The sequence below is a fragment of the Nematolebias whitei genome, chromosome 11, assembly GCF_014905685.2.
Source record: "Nematolebias whitei isolate Nwh7 chromosome 11, NemWhi1, whole genome shotgun sequence".
Taxonomy (NCBI): Eukaryota; Metazoa; Chordata; class Actinopteri; order Cyprinodontiformes; family Rivulidae; genus Nematolebias; species Nematolebias whitei.
This window is the reverse complement of record NC_056508.1, coordinates 38964710-38978248: the sequence shown is the minus strand read 5'-3', so window position 1 is coordinate 38978248 and position 13539 is coordinate 38964710. Positions and strand designations below refer to the sequence as shown.

Sequence of the window (13539 nt, the reverse complement as noted above, 5' to 3'; positions counted from 1 at the left end):
ACAGATATACTGCAGACAGAGCAGCACAATCACTAACGCCTCAGTTTCTCAGTTCTTTAGAGCCTGGGCTCTTAGAAAGGTGCGTTTGAATCATTTTATAGTACTGTAAATATTTTATATTATATATGAATTATATTATAATTAGGTTTCAATTTATACTATAAGTGTAAAGTCCACAAAAATGCATATCATAACTTGCATTAACATAAACATAACCATAAATAATATTATAAAATAATAGCAATAACAGCTGAATATGAAGCTGATAAAGTCGACTGCACCTGCCTACAGTATTTTTGTGACTTTTTAACAGTCCATTTTATTTATATTTATATAAGTTTGACTTTGAATAGGTTGCATTGATCTTTTAAAAAGGCTGATAAAAATGTTTTACCAAGTATATCTTTGGACAACAAAAACACATTGGCGTTTAATCACCTGTTTCTTCCCTTTACATTTTTTACTGGTCAGAATCATATTTTTCTCTACTCTTAAAGGAAAGTAGAAGAGGACTTTAAGGAATGTTGCTACTATAAAAGCAAATATCTTACATTAGTTTGTTTTTGCACTATTTCATCTGAAAGCACACAATATTTCAAAATGACTTGTTTACTCTGAAAGATAAACTAAACTCCCAGTAGCAAAAATGTAACAGATAATTACAAAGAACAAGGCGACTATTTCATACGGCATCATTTTCATTTGTAAATATCATAGGTCATAAGACTTCTATGTAATTTTACAGCTAAGAGCCCCATTTGAAATGTGTTTGGTATCATTTGCAACAGTTGACAGAAGGAGAAATTAAAACTTACACCTGAAATGTGTTTTAATTTTGCTGCACTTTTACCAAATGCTTAAATTAAAGCTAGCAGGTTCTAGGCTTTAAATCACAGCATGCCCCAAATGAGGTGCTTAAAAGAAACACAAGTTTTATTTCCTGAGAGGCTGTGCAACACCTCGTCAAGGATGCTTTTATATAAAATATAGTGAGAGCAGCAATTAAATCCCTTTGCTGCCCAGGACTGACACATCAGTTAGCCTGTATGAGTTTCAGAAGAGGAGCCAAAAGCACCCTTCAAGTCTTTTAGAGGCAAACTCCTTCATCAACAAACGGATAATGGGCAGCAGCTAAATGAGTAATGGGGAGCCAGTGTTGTTATGCAAACAGCGACAGACAGCACTGTTCTACAGATTAATGGGAGAGGTGTCTGCCATCCTAAAGCATTCTCCCCATCATCTATCACCCTACCCTGGCCACACCACTCAGCCACATGCATTTGCCTGAATTATACAGTCCAAATATTACTGTGAACATGTTCCTTCTGGTGTTGAGTAAGCATATACATTTTGTAATAAAGCTAAAGATCAAGTTCAAGTCTCTTTATTAACATTTGCATCACATGCGGTACATGAGGTGGAACAAAACTGTTTACGCAAGGTCCCAGTTACACCCCAAAATAGGAAAATTATAAAGTTTAAAAAGAGACAGTGTACAAGGATCTAAGATACACTAAGATACATGCTAAACAAATGCTAAACAATAAACTAAAAGATCTAAGATAAACACTAAACACTAATAATGTAAAAATAATATGGAACATTAAACAGAATAATCTTGTTCTAAACACTGCAACATAGTTCTTCTTTAGACAAAGAAATTATTTGAAACTTAATGGCACTACACTATAAACCATCGTGGACAAAAAATAATCATCCAGTGTTAAAAATTGATAATAAAACCAATCTAATGATAAGGAACTCAATTATGAGCTTAATTAAATGCCTATTACTAGAGCCATCACTGAACTCATCAAATAATATGTACTTTAGTGTTCGCTTGAGGTTGGCATGGATGCCTGGATCTCGGTCATATTATCGATCCCTAACTACTGAATCACAATGACTGGGCCAGTCATGCTCATCACTGAAATTCAAGCTAATACCCCAGGCTTCTATGGCAGGCAGGAACTCCTCCACATCATTTAAAGCTCTGCATTGTCTGTGTGAAGAGTAATGGTGAGCAAAGTGCCAGGAGGCTGAACTCTATCAAATTTATTGACTGCCTCTCGCTGTTGCATGACAATAATCCCACTCTGTGCTACCACACCTGCCTGCCCCTTTTGCTCTGATGGCGGTTCTCGAGGTTAAAGCCACAACAAACTACTGATTTACTGGCCTGGAGAACAAATGAGAGCAAGCACCAAGGGGGCTTCAAAGCAGTCTGCAGTATTTGATTTCTTCTGCCTTTGCGTTCCAGGCCACTGACCTTTTAGAATAAGCAGATTTGGCCTCACCGCAAGGCTAAAGGCAAGGTTGATCTAGTCAGGCATAATTGTGTCAGCAGCAGGAACTTTTAACGGCTGAGAGATACTGTGTGCGCATCTATAGATAAACTAATCGTTAGGTAAATTTCACTGATATTTTGTCCCATCTAAAAGTATTTGCTCCCTGCTGCTCTAAAAGCCAGTCTCTTCAGGTCTTATCAGGCTGCAGCAGATGAAAAGCACTGTCAGGTCAGGAGAAGGGTCTAATCAGCCCTGTCTTACACTCTGGAAAAGCAAAAGCATACTTTCTGTTTGTATGCGTTTGTGTCGATGCCTTAAAGAAAGATGGTCTTTGGGAGAAACGACTCAGCCATTTCTTTTTATGTCTGTAGGCTTTCCCACACTGAGTGAGCTTGTTTTACTTTGTGCAAATATAACATTATCACCAATTTGATATTAAAAGCTCATACTTACTTGGAGCAATGGTAACATTTTATTTTTTGTCAATTTAACTCGGTATGTGTGAAAAGTAAAGTTGCCCAGGTGATAGAAAACATTGATTGACAAATCCAAAAATTAAGTATTTTTCATGCAAACGAATGTCAAGTTATTAAACATTAAATATTTACTTACCCATATAAACAATTAATTTGACTGCTTTATACAATATGTTATAGTCTTGCAATGTAATAAATAAAATCCATCCATGTGCAATTAGGATTAGCTGATGTTTTATTCGATCTCATCATGCCAAAAAATAAAATAAAATGTAGCTACTGTTTTTACTAAGCAAAACCTGAATGACCCTCAGCAGACTATTGACTGAGCAGAGAAGATAATAAAGATAAATCAAAACACACCAGAAGATAAACAGAGAGCAACTTTTAGCAGATTAAAATTTTGCTGAGTTGACCCCAAACGTTAAATTAAACAACGGTTGGCTAAGCAGAACAGCCTTGCATTAAAGTAAAAGATACTTAGTGGCTTGAAATGATTTGCTAAAATTGAATAGTATTCATTTGATACTATTTCTAAACATGTGATTCTTGACCTACCATTGTGTATCTGTTCCTACCAAACCCAGCCGGTCAAAGCAGATGACCGTTTGTCCTGAGTCTGGTTCTGCTAAATGTTTCTTCCTCAGGAGGGAGTTTTTCCTTTCCACTGTCACCTTTATGCTTGCTCAAGATGAGAGTTCTGTGATGGAGTTAAATTCAAAGCAGTCTGCTCAGATAGTCTTAAATTATTATTTTTGAATGTTTCTGTTCAGTGCCCTGAGATGACTTCTGTTGTGACTTGGAGCTATACAAATAAATTAAATTGAATTGAATTGGAAGTAATCAGATTTGTTCTGTCTCAAACTGGTGCTAGACCCTCATCCCAAAAGGATGTTGAACAGGAAGTCAGTCCCAGCAGTTCTTCCTTCCATTGTATCTTTGAATGGTGTTCCTAATGAGTTTGTCAATTCTTATAAACACTTGGGTATCTTGGTCGAGTCAACTCTCTCGTTCAAGCCTCATGTCGAAAACTTGGTAAAGAAACTGCAAGTTAAACTGGGTTTCTTTTTCAGAAACAGATCCTGTTTAACTCTGAATGCTAGGAAATGTCTTTGCAACTGCTAATTTCCTGCTGTCCATTGACTATGGTGACATTATTTACATGAATGCTCCTACAAGCACCCTGCATATGTTGGATGCTGTCCATAACGGTGCGCTAAGATTCATAACTAGATGTACACACCACTGCACCCTGTATTCACTGATTAAGTGGTCATCATTAACTTCACACAAACTCTCTCACTGGTACATCTTTTCATCTGTACGTGCCACTTTGTCAGTGCAGCAATAGCGTGAGCTCTCAAGACATCATTACATGCAGTGTCCCCTCGGTGCGGACCGAACTAGGCAAACGGGCCTTCTCCTACTCTGCTCCTGTTTCCTGGAACACCCTACAAAAAGATCTGAAGCTCTCAACTTTGACAACTCTATGGGATTTTAAACAACTAAGCTCATGGCAAAAACCAATGCAGACATGTTCCTGTTTTTAGTATATTAGTGCTTTAATTTTTTATATAATTTGTTTTATTTACTTTTAATTTATATGCTTTTATGAGTCTGTATCTCCTCTGTGTTCTTTGTTTAAAAAGGGTCTCTCATTTAAATGAGTCCTCGTGACTCAATGTGACTAACCTGTATAAATAAAGGTTGAATGAATGAAAATTATATGGCAATCCTTTTTTTTATTATGAAATATTGACCAAATCTGATAAAAAGACAGAACTTTGGCATCTTGTAAGATCTAGCACCAAAATTATAGTGAATAAGCAGGGACCAATATCACTCCGCTTAAGTCCTACTGCAATAAAAACCATTGAGATAAAATGGCAGGAAAAATAGTTCATCTACAAAAATATTTTCATAATGAGGCTGGAATTTTTAAAGTGGAAACAAAAACTCCCACTAAAAGACCAATAGCTTTTTTTTTTTTTTTTTTTTTTTGCATATACCTCTGTGGTGCTTTCTAATGATATTTTTTGGCCATAAATGTGTCATCCTTTACTTGTGAGTCATTTGTCATCTATTGTTTATGCTTCTACTTGTCTGTTTAGGAGAGACAATGTACATTAATCACTGTTAAAAAGCCATTACTAAGTCCACAGTATATTGCAAATAGCTTTGGGCTTTAAATCATAATGAAATCATGGATTAAAAAGATTATTTAGTATTAACCACACTTTATCTTTGGGATCAAGCTGTTTAAATATAGAAATATTTCAGCTTTGACTGTATAAAATGCAACGTTAAAATATTTTCATTTATAGTGCCTTTTGTCTTGTCTCATTCTTTATTTGCCTCTTGGTTTATTGTGAATTTCACTGATAAAATCAGTAAATCTGCAAATAGCGGCCCATTGAATTCATCATTCAGTTTTATGAGGCATACGCAGCTGTCAGTTTAAAACCTCCTTTATCTGCTTAAACAATTGTCTGTGTGGGAGTATTGTCTTTGTTTTCCTAAAGACGTTAGATGTTTTAACAAAGCCCAACCTCCAGAGTTCCAGTCTTGATTTTACAACTCCCTATTATTCAACTAAGTTACAGTCTTTTGTCCTTTACAATGCTATTAATAAAGGCTGCTTTGTAGGATAATTGAAAAGGTCTGACAGCATATCTAATTCTCATTGATTAATTAATCATAAGTCCTACCTAGTGATAATTTAATAAAATGTCATTTAGTGTTTCAGTATATCTCATTTGGAAAGATAATTTTGACATTGATTTTTTTTTGTCTAGTCTAGCTTAATCTTAATACACTTCTAAAGGTGTGAAGTAAAAACATTATTCATAGCATGCACAGATGAAAACCATGAAATTTAGTTAGCATTAGAACTGAGAAACCATAAAATTATAATTGCATATAGAAAAATTACCTTTATGGTATAACTGAATTTGTATGGTTAATTGTTTTAATCAAGGCCTTTATGGCTTACATAATAATGTGATAAAAAAGTTAAAGTTCAGACAGCATTACATTTATCAGTAAGTTGAAATATGAATTTCTCAGAACTCAGAATTATGATGACAGAAATAAGTTTGACAGGGACATAATTTTAGATGTCTCAGCTCCTACATGGGGTGATATTGGATGGTTTTCCTCAAGTTGTTTAGATTTTAATGTGTTCTGTTTCATTTAAAGAAATTCCTAGCCATATAAGTCAAGACAAATAAAGTCTAAAACACACCTCTCATTGAGGCCTTAAACCTACTAACCAATAAATACATTTTTACAGGACACCTTGACATTTAAATGGAACGAACTAAGATGTTGACATAATAAGTCCTCAACTGTTGACTTGGTATACTAAGAAGACATATTAAATGCAAAAAAGTACTCCTTTCTATTTTGATCCATGCTTTACTCAACTGTTTGGCTTTACAGCATTGCTTCCATGCACACCATTTATCACCCCTCCTTTGGCCACCATTGGTAAATTGTTAGTACATTTCTAATGTTAAACTGGCCTCAGTATGTCAGGGCTTTTTAACCACTCGCTTCGAATGTTATCAGCCATTAAATGACTGTTATTAGTTAGGCTAGGCCTCAGACTGACGAAGCCTCTTGGACGAGGGGCGAAACGTTTCTTTTTTAATAAAAAAACGAAGTCCAGATGACATGATTCAACCTTTTTTGTTGTTATTAGTTGTTATCAACCCCAAAGGTTGCATTCAGACTGTTCATCCTGTCCCTCTTAGTAGGTTTAAAGGTATGTTCTTATCGTTGATAATGGGGTCAGGGGGGCAGGTTAAGTCAAGGATCAGGGGGTTACGTTTAGGGCCAGTGTTCTGGGTCAGATGTAAGATTTGGTTTAGGAAAAGGGTTACATACAGCTAACAAAAAAAACCCTTCCGGTTTTAGACGTGGGTGAAGCTGCATATTATCAGCAATAACGATGTACCTTTAAACCTACTAGGAGGTAGGAGGGACAGTCTGAACACAACCTATGGAGATAACTAACAATAGCCATTTAATGGGCTGATAACATTCGAAGCCACTGTTTTAACTGAGGAAATGACCCTTCCACAATGTTAGTGCACAACAACTTTAGAGGGATGAAACAATATTCAAGAATTCATTGCATTATGTAGGCTTGTTAACAGTAGTAGGGGGCGGCTGTGGCTGAGTGATTAGAGCAGTCGTCCTCCAATGAGAGTTGGGGGTTCGAATCCACCAGCAGTCACATGTCGAAGTGTCCCTGGGCAAGACACTGAACCCCTCATAGTCTCTGATGTGTGTCCCATCAGTGTATGAATGTGATCTAAAAGCACTGATTAGTCTCATTAGAATGATTTGTTCAATTAGCTTGTAGAGATGTAGAGTGCTGTATGAAGGGGTAAATGAGGCACAGATTGTAGTGTAAAGAGCTTTGAGTATCTTGAAATAAGATAGAAAGGCGCTATATAAGTACAGTCCATTTACCATTTAGTAGTCCACATTAATTCATCTTAATCTTCTACAAAAAGTACACCTCCTCTTTTTTGCACATTGCATCATCAACCATTTAAAAACTCCTTTGTCACCACTTGAGCTGGAATCCCAGAGCTGTGTCTGCACAACATCATCAAGGCAATACAGCTTTTCTCTTAGGTCAGCCAGTGTCAATTTTTGAGGGTGTTCAGAAAAGATTTAAAGTTTGAAGGATTTTCAAATACAGAAAGAAGCGACATATTTCTGGCGAACTTCAAAAAATAGTTCAAGAGTTTTTGCACATCAGTGATATACTCCACCTGCCTGCTTCCATTTTTTGACATTCTGCTTCATCACAAAACCTGCACACGCTCTATTACACCTTTCCATCTTTATGTCTGTATATACCTATGAATGTATGCGTTCTTCATGTGTAAGACTGATTTGATAAGCATGCGTGATCGGGTGCGTCTGTTGGTGTCATTCCCATCAAATCTCAGCTTTACCACCCAGAAAAAAAAAGCCCTGCTTCATTATGGCCTGATGACAGATGACTAGGGGGAAAGAAGAAAACATTGTGGATATAAGCAAGGTGAAATAACAAAACAAGCAGCAAAATAGAAGGTGGTGAGAAAATGATGTGTGAAAAAAGGTAAGAAGTCGCTGAATGATTGGTAGAAAACCAAAAGACACTGATGAAGAGTAAAGACAGACATGGGTATGTGAGAAAGGCAGCGACAGATGGAAGCAGGAACAAATAAAAGTGCTCGTGAGGGCTCCCTCACAAAATTGATTCTGACTGTCGGCCAGGGCCCCTGATGGATATCTAGGCCTTGATGTGAATTTTCATGCCAGACATAACCCTCCTCCATCGTTCCCACCCAATAACCCCCACCCCCCACTGCCACCCCCCGCCCTCAACCTGCTTTGAGTGATAAGCACAATGAGAAAGTGCTGGCATATTTAGAAGCCAACAATGGCACTTGCTAAAAGTTTCTTTGGCTGGGAGAAGGATGTGTTGTTTATGAGCGGGAATATAATTCCAACAGTTGATTAATGGCAAGGAAGCTATCGTCAGCTGCCATAGCGCCACAGGGGCACGCCAGGTCCAAATTGGATGAGCGCAAAGGAAGAAGCAAGGTGCTTAGTTGCTAGACGAAGTGAAACTATCACACTGAGATTTTTTTTTACTTTTTGCTTTGGATTGCTGTTTTCCAAGTCATGGGGATTCACTGTTATTTTTAAACGCTACACACCAATAACAGTAAACTGACAACAATAAGTCAAAATCTGTGGCTTCACATGGCCAATATGACCTGAACATTCAGAAATAGTACAAATTATGTGGCTTTTTTAAAAATATATATATTAAAAGCAAATCTTCTATTTAATTCCAAAAATAAACACAACTGCATGTTTCCCTTGTTTGTCTTGCTTCTTGTATACCACCATGTTTCTCTGACACAAGCTATTTGCACTTCATCCCATGCATCTACCGGTACTCTCAACACACTTTTGTGTCCCATGGGAGGCAGAGCATTGTTCTTTTAAACAGTATCTATGCTTGGAGCCATACAAACTGAGACAACTATTGAAGTGATCACATTCATTCTTTCTGGAGCACTATTCATGAACCATCGAGTACCGCATGCAAAGTACTGCATTTTCTTTTGAACACAAAATAAATATCTAAAATAACTCCCATTTATTAATAAATAACTTTAATTCATGTGGTCAAAGCAAACAGGGACTATAAGTAACTAGAGGTTGTTATAAAACCACACGATGTTGAAATTAGATTCAGAGATAATGTCACAAGTTTGAATGATTTTCGTTCATCTCTGTGTTACAGTATAATGGTAAACTCCCCAAATGCGGATGTTGTTTTTATTGTGAGTAGAGGTTTTGTCCAATGATGCCAGTCTTGTAAAAAATAAATTAAAATCAGTGTGTCATTACAGCAGAGTGTCAAACTTGCAATGCTTTGAAAGTGACAGTAATTAAAAATGGTGGTCTTAATAAGCCTTTTTACAGTCAGTCTTTTTAGGCTTCTGACAGTCGAAACAGAAGAAAATGTAAATAACAACTTTGTTGGGAACTCGATCTAAAATAATACCGTATGTGTGAGCACAGATAACAGAAGAAAAGTAAACAAAGTATTCTAAACAGCTGACAGAAAGCAAAAGAAGTGTATTTGCTATATACAGTATATAATAAATACCTTATGATGTCATCCAATATGACATTTTTCACTTGTTTTTGTTCTTTTCAGAAGACCGTTATAAAAATATGAAGAATGCATCATTCAGAGCTACCGTAAGATTTCCAGAAAACAGGAATTTATCAGGATAACTCTGCTCTTTATCATGTCATCTGGACTTCGTTTTTTTGATAAAAAGAAACGTTTCGCCCCTCATCCAAGAGGCTTCGTCGGTCTGAGGCCTAGCCATCTGGTATTACCCAGAAGCCGAAAACGTTTCTTTTTATCAAAAAAACGAAGTCCAGATGACATGATTCAACCTTTTTTGTTGTTATATACCTGGATGACTGAGAAAACAAACTTTGTGTCTGCTCTTTATGTTTATGGTAACCTTAAATAAATGCTGATATTTCCCTTTGAATATTTATTTTTGCCATCCTCTTACGATCTCTGTCCCAGTGTCAGCTCCTTGCAACTCTCTACTTAAAAAAAGTGGGTCCATTTATTGGCTGTATACATTTTTTTTGTTGTTACGCCAACAGTCATCACATCAAGACACAATAAGAAAAGTAACAACTTCAGAGTAAAAACCTTTTAGTACTTGCCTATGTTGCCTGTTCGCAAGTGAAGCCAGCCTCTGACGATGGTGCGAACAGTCATCGGGCTGGATGAGCATGGTCCCAAATCTGAATCAGTCAGTAAAGTCTCCTCTCCCACATAATCGGTGGTCAGTATCTCTAACTTATGAAGGGCCTGAACAGCAGATTTACCGTGACGCAACATGTACTGGAGGTCCAAAAAATAAGAGAAAAGACCAGGTGAAAAACATTTTCATTTTCAAAGTATACAATAAGGAAGAATGAATGAATAAATGCATATGTATTTCTTACAAACAAACAAATAAATTAAATAACTATGTGCTGTATGTCAGTATAGTTTGATCTGAGCTTGTTTATAGCCAAAAAGACAATAGAGTTCAAACAGTCCTGTCCAGGGGTGAACGATTCCAGAAATCTTGTGATGAATAACATGTTTTAATTTATAAGATTTTCAATATCAAGTCCCTAATGTATGTACTTATGTTTGTTTTTTTTTAAAAGCAGCTGCAAATGTGTTGAGTTAACCCTTTAATGTTTGGATAAAGAGCAGTACTAAAAGGCATTGGGTTTCTTTCAAGATTGCTGAACCACAAATAAAATCTTCACATATCTCCTTTTTAATTAAAAACAGTCTTTTTTTGTTTGTGAATTTGAAATAAGGAGGAATATTCTGATCCTATTAAAAATAAAGTTTTCAGCAAGACTTATGATATTGTTTTCTTGGATTGGATAACTAATTTGTGATAATAGTTTTCTCCGAATATTTCCACTAAATGTGCTAAAACGAGCAACGAATGCAGCACAAACCCAAAGCATGTGTGCAACAGTGCAGGTGTGTCATGATTCAGTGATGGAAATACAAACAGATAGCTGTTTTTATATGTTGACTGATGGAGCAAATAAAAATGTCATTAGGGCTTGACTGATCATTTATAATTTAATAGTACTACAGCTTGTCAACAATCAGTTTAGTACATGAGTAGATTCAACTCAGCAAATTGACTGCATTGACTTCATACTCATTTACCTTGAGCTCAACAGCAGTGGAGCCTATGAGGAGCAATGAGTCACTGTCCCAGACGTCGATGTGCATGGTGTGGAGAGCAAGGTAGCGAAGGAACCAGCACTTCTCTCCTGGTCTCAGGAACCTGTTGTCTACTCTGAACTGCATCTGCAGACCTGGAGTGCCTTCAAAAAGACAGGAGAGATTTCAAATTGATAAAAATCAATCATTAATTCTAAATACGGACAAATACAAATGTACAATTAAACAAAAATGTCAAAAACTTTTATTTATTATATTAAATTATATATTAATAAATTATATAAATTATATTTTAACAGTGTCCGACACTAAAAAAATATTTTAATGAATTTTCGACACGCAGCACGGTGGCGCAACTGGTAGAGCTGCTGCCTCTCAGCGAGAAGGTCCTTGGTTCAAACCCTGGTCCAGGGGCCTTTCTTGGTGGAGTTTGCATGTTCTCTCAGTGCATGCGTGGGTTTTCTCCGGGTGCTCCGGTTTCCTCCCACAGACCAACAACATGCATGTTAGGCTGATTGGTAACTCTAAATTGTCCCTAGGTGTGAGTGAGAGAGTGAATGGTTGTTTGTCTTGTTTGTCTCTATGTGGCCCTGTGATGGACTTGCAACCCGTCCAGGGTGTCCCCCGCCCCTCGCACAGTGATTGCTGGACATGGGCACCAGCGACCCCCATGACCCAAAATGGAATAAGCGGGTAAAGATAATGGATGGATGGATGGATGGATGAATTTTCGACACCATCCATTATCTTTTACCCACTTCTTCCTTTTCAGGTCACTGGGGCCCATGTCTAGTCATCACTGTGCGAGGGGCAAGGTACACCCTGGACAGGTCTCCAGTCCATCACAGGGACACAGAGACAAATGAGACAAATAACCTTTCAGTCTCTCTCTCACACCTAGAGACAATTTAGAGTTACCAATCAGCCTAACATGCATGTTTTAGGTCTGTGAGAGGAAACCGGAACACCTTGAGAAAACCCTTGCATGCACAGAGAGAACATGCAAACTCCATCCAGAAAGGCCCCCAGCTGGGATTCGATCTGGCGACCTTCTCACCGAGCAGCAACAGCTCTGCTAACTGAGCCACCGTGCTGCCGAATCTTTAACAGAAATGCACAAAATAAAAATAACAAGTCACTTTTGTATTTTCTTGCGGTTTTCTAGTTCAAAATATTTAACAATACAATGTTTGTTTACTATTACCCTTGTGAATCTATAGTAATATGACTGAGTGGGGAGTGGTGGAGCAGAGGTTAGAGAAGGTGGGCCTGTGATCGGAAGGTCGCCAGTTCGACTGCCCGGATCGACAAAATCAAAATGTGGGTTGAAAAGGTGAAACACCAACATCTGCCTCCGTCCTCATTTACCCCACTTGGGGCCCAAGGCCTTTAACCCCCACCAAACAGGTCTCTCTTGAAAATGAGTCCTCCTGACTCAATGAGACTACCTGTTTAAATAAATAAATAGTACAAAACATGAATATACACTTCAGTAGTTATAGTTATACAGTATTCAGTGACTTTATCATTATAGGGCCTTCAAAGTTTTCAAAACTAAAATTTCATATAAGGACTGCGTTAGTGTGGCAGCTTGCCTCACCAATATATAGATCTACACTCACTGGTCACTTCATCTGGTACACCTGGTCAATCGCTTGTTAAGACAAACAGCTCATCGGCCAGTCTGGCAGCAACTCAGTGCCTTTAGGCATCTAGACGTGGTGAAGAGAACTTGTTGAACTTCAAACCGAGCATCAGTTCTTGCCCTTTTCCTTCAGTCTCAGTAGGCATAAAATGAAATTCACCATTTATTACTTTGTGATTACAGTGGTTCTGTGCAGACTTTAAATTTGACTGAATACCCAGTCAATGATATGAGTTCATTTTTGAATTTATACAATAAACACTGAGCTGCAACTTGAAATATTAAGCAGTTTTGTAATACTGTTTTTCAAAAGTGTTTTAAAGTGAGCTAGAACGCAAACTCGACTCTGAGAACTCTCCCCCACAGCATCCCTCCAGCTCTGTATGAAAACCTAGACGGTTTCTTTACTCCTCAGAGCTGCAAATACAAAAGAGCAGCCAGGTGAATAGGAGAGAAGTAATGAGAATCTTTGATGACATGCCTGCTCTGCTATAGAGACCACAAGACCCATCAGGCTTTCTCCACACATAAACTGAAGATGTTTTTTTTTTCCCACTCACACATATGTTTTGCTGCATGTTATCCTCATGATACATTCATGCAGATAAGAGTCTGCCTGAAGCTCTAATTAATTCAAACCATTACAAATCTGAGATTCGGTTGTCATGGAAATGTGGACATAATATAATCTAAGCTTTTCAAAAATCTCTTGGTGGATTTTTGGAGCTTTGCATGTTTACTATCAATAAATGAAGCTCAGAATTCTTTGATCTTCCTCCTATTGTCAAGACTACAGTCACTGCTTCTGTCCTGGTTTTC

General features: G+C 37.4%; 1 protein-coding gene across 1 annotated transcript in view; it reads right to left on the bottom strand.

Moving 5' to 3' along the window:
* The window catches only part of nphp4 (nephronophthisis 4), a 188119-nt gene that overhangs the window by 29886 nt on the left and 144694 nt on the right, over positions 1-13539 (bottom strand). Inside the window, exons 16-17 of the mRNA XM_037684334.1 lie at positions 11058-11218; positions 10037-10217 (exon numbers count right to left, since the gene is read on the bottom strand). Of these exons, the coding sequence (XP_037540262.1) occupies positions 10037-10217; positions 11058-11218 (342 nt within the window). The remainder of the gene's footprint in view (positions 1-10036; positions 10218-11057; positions 11219-13539) is intronic.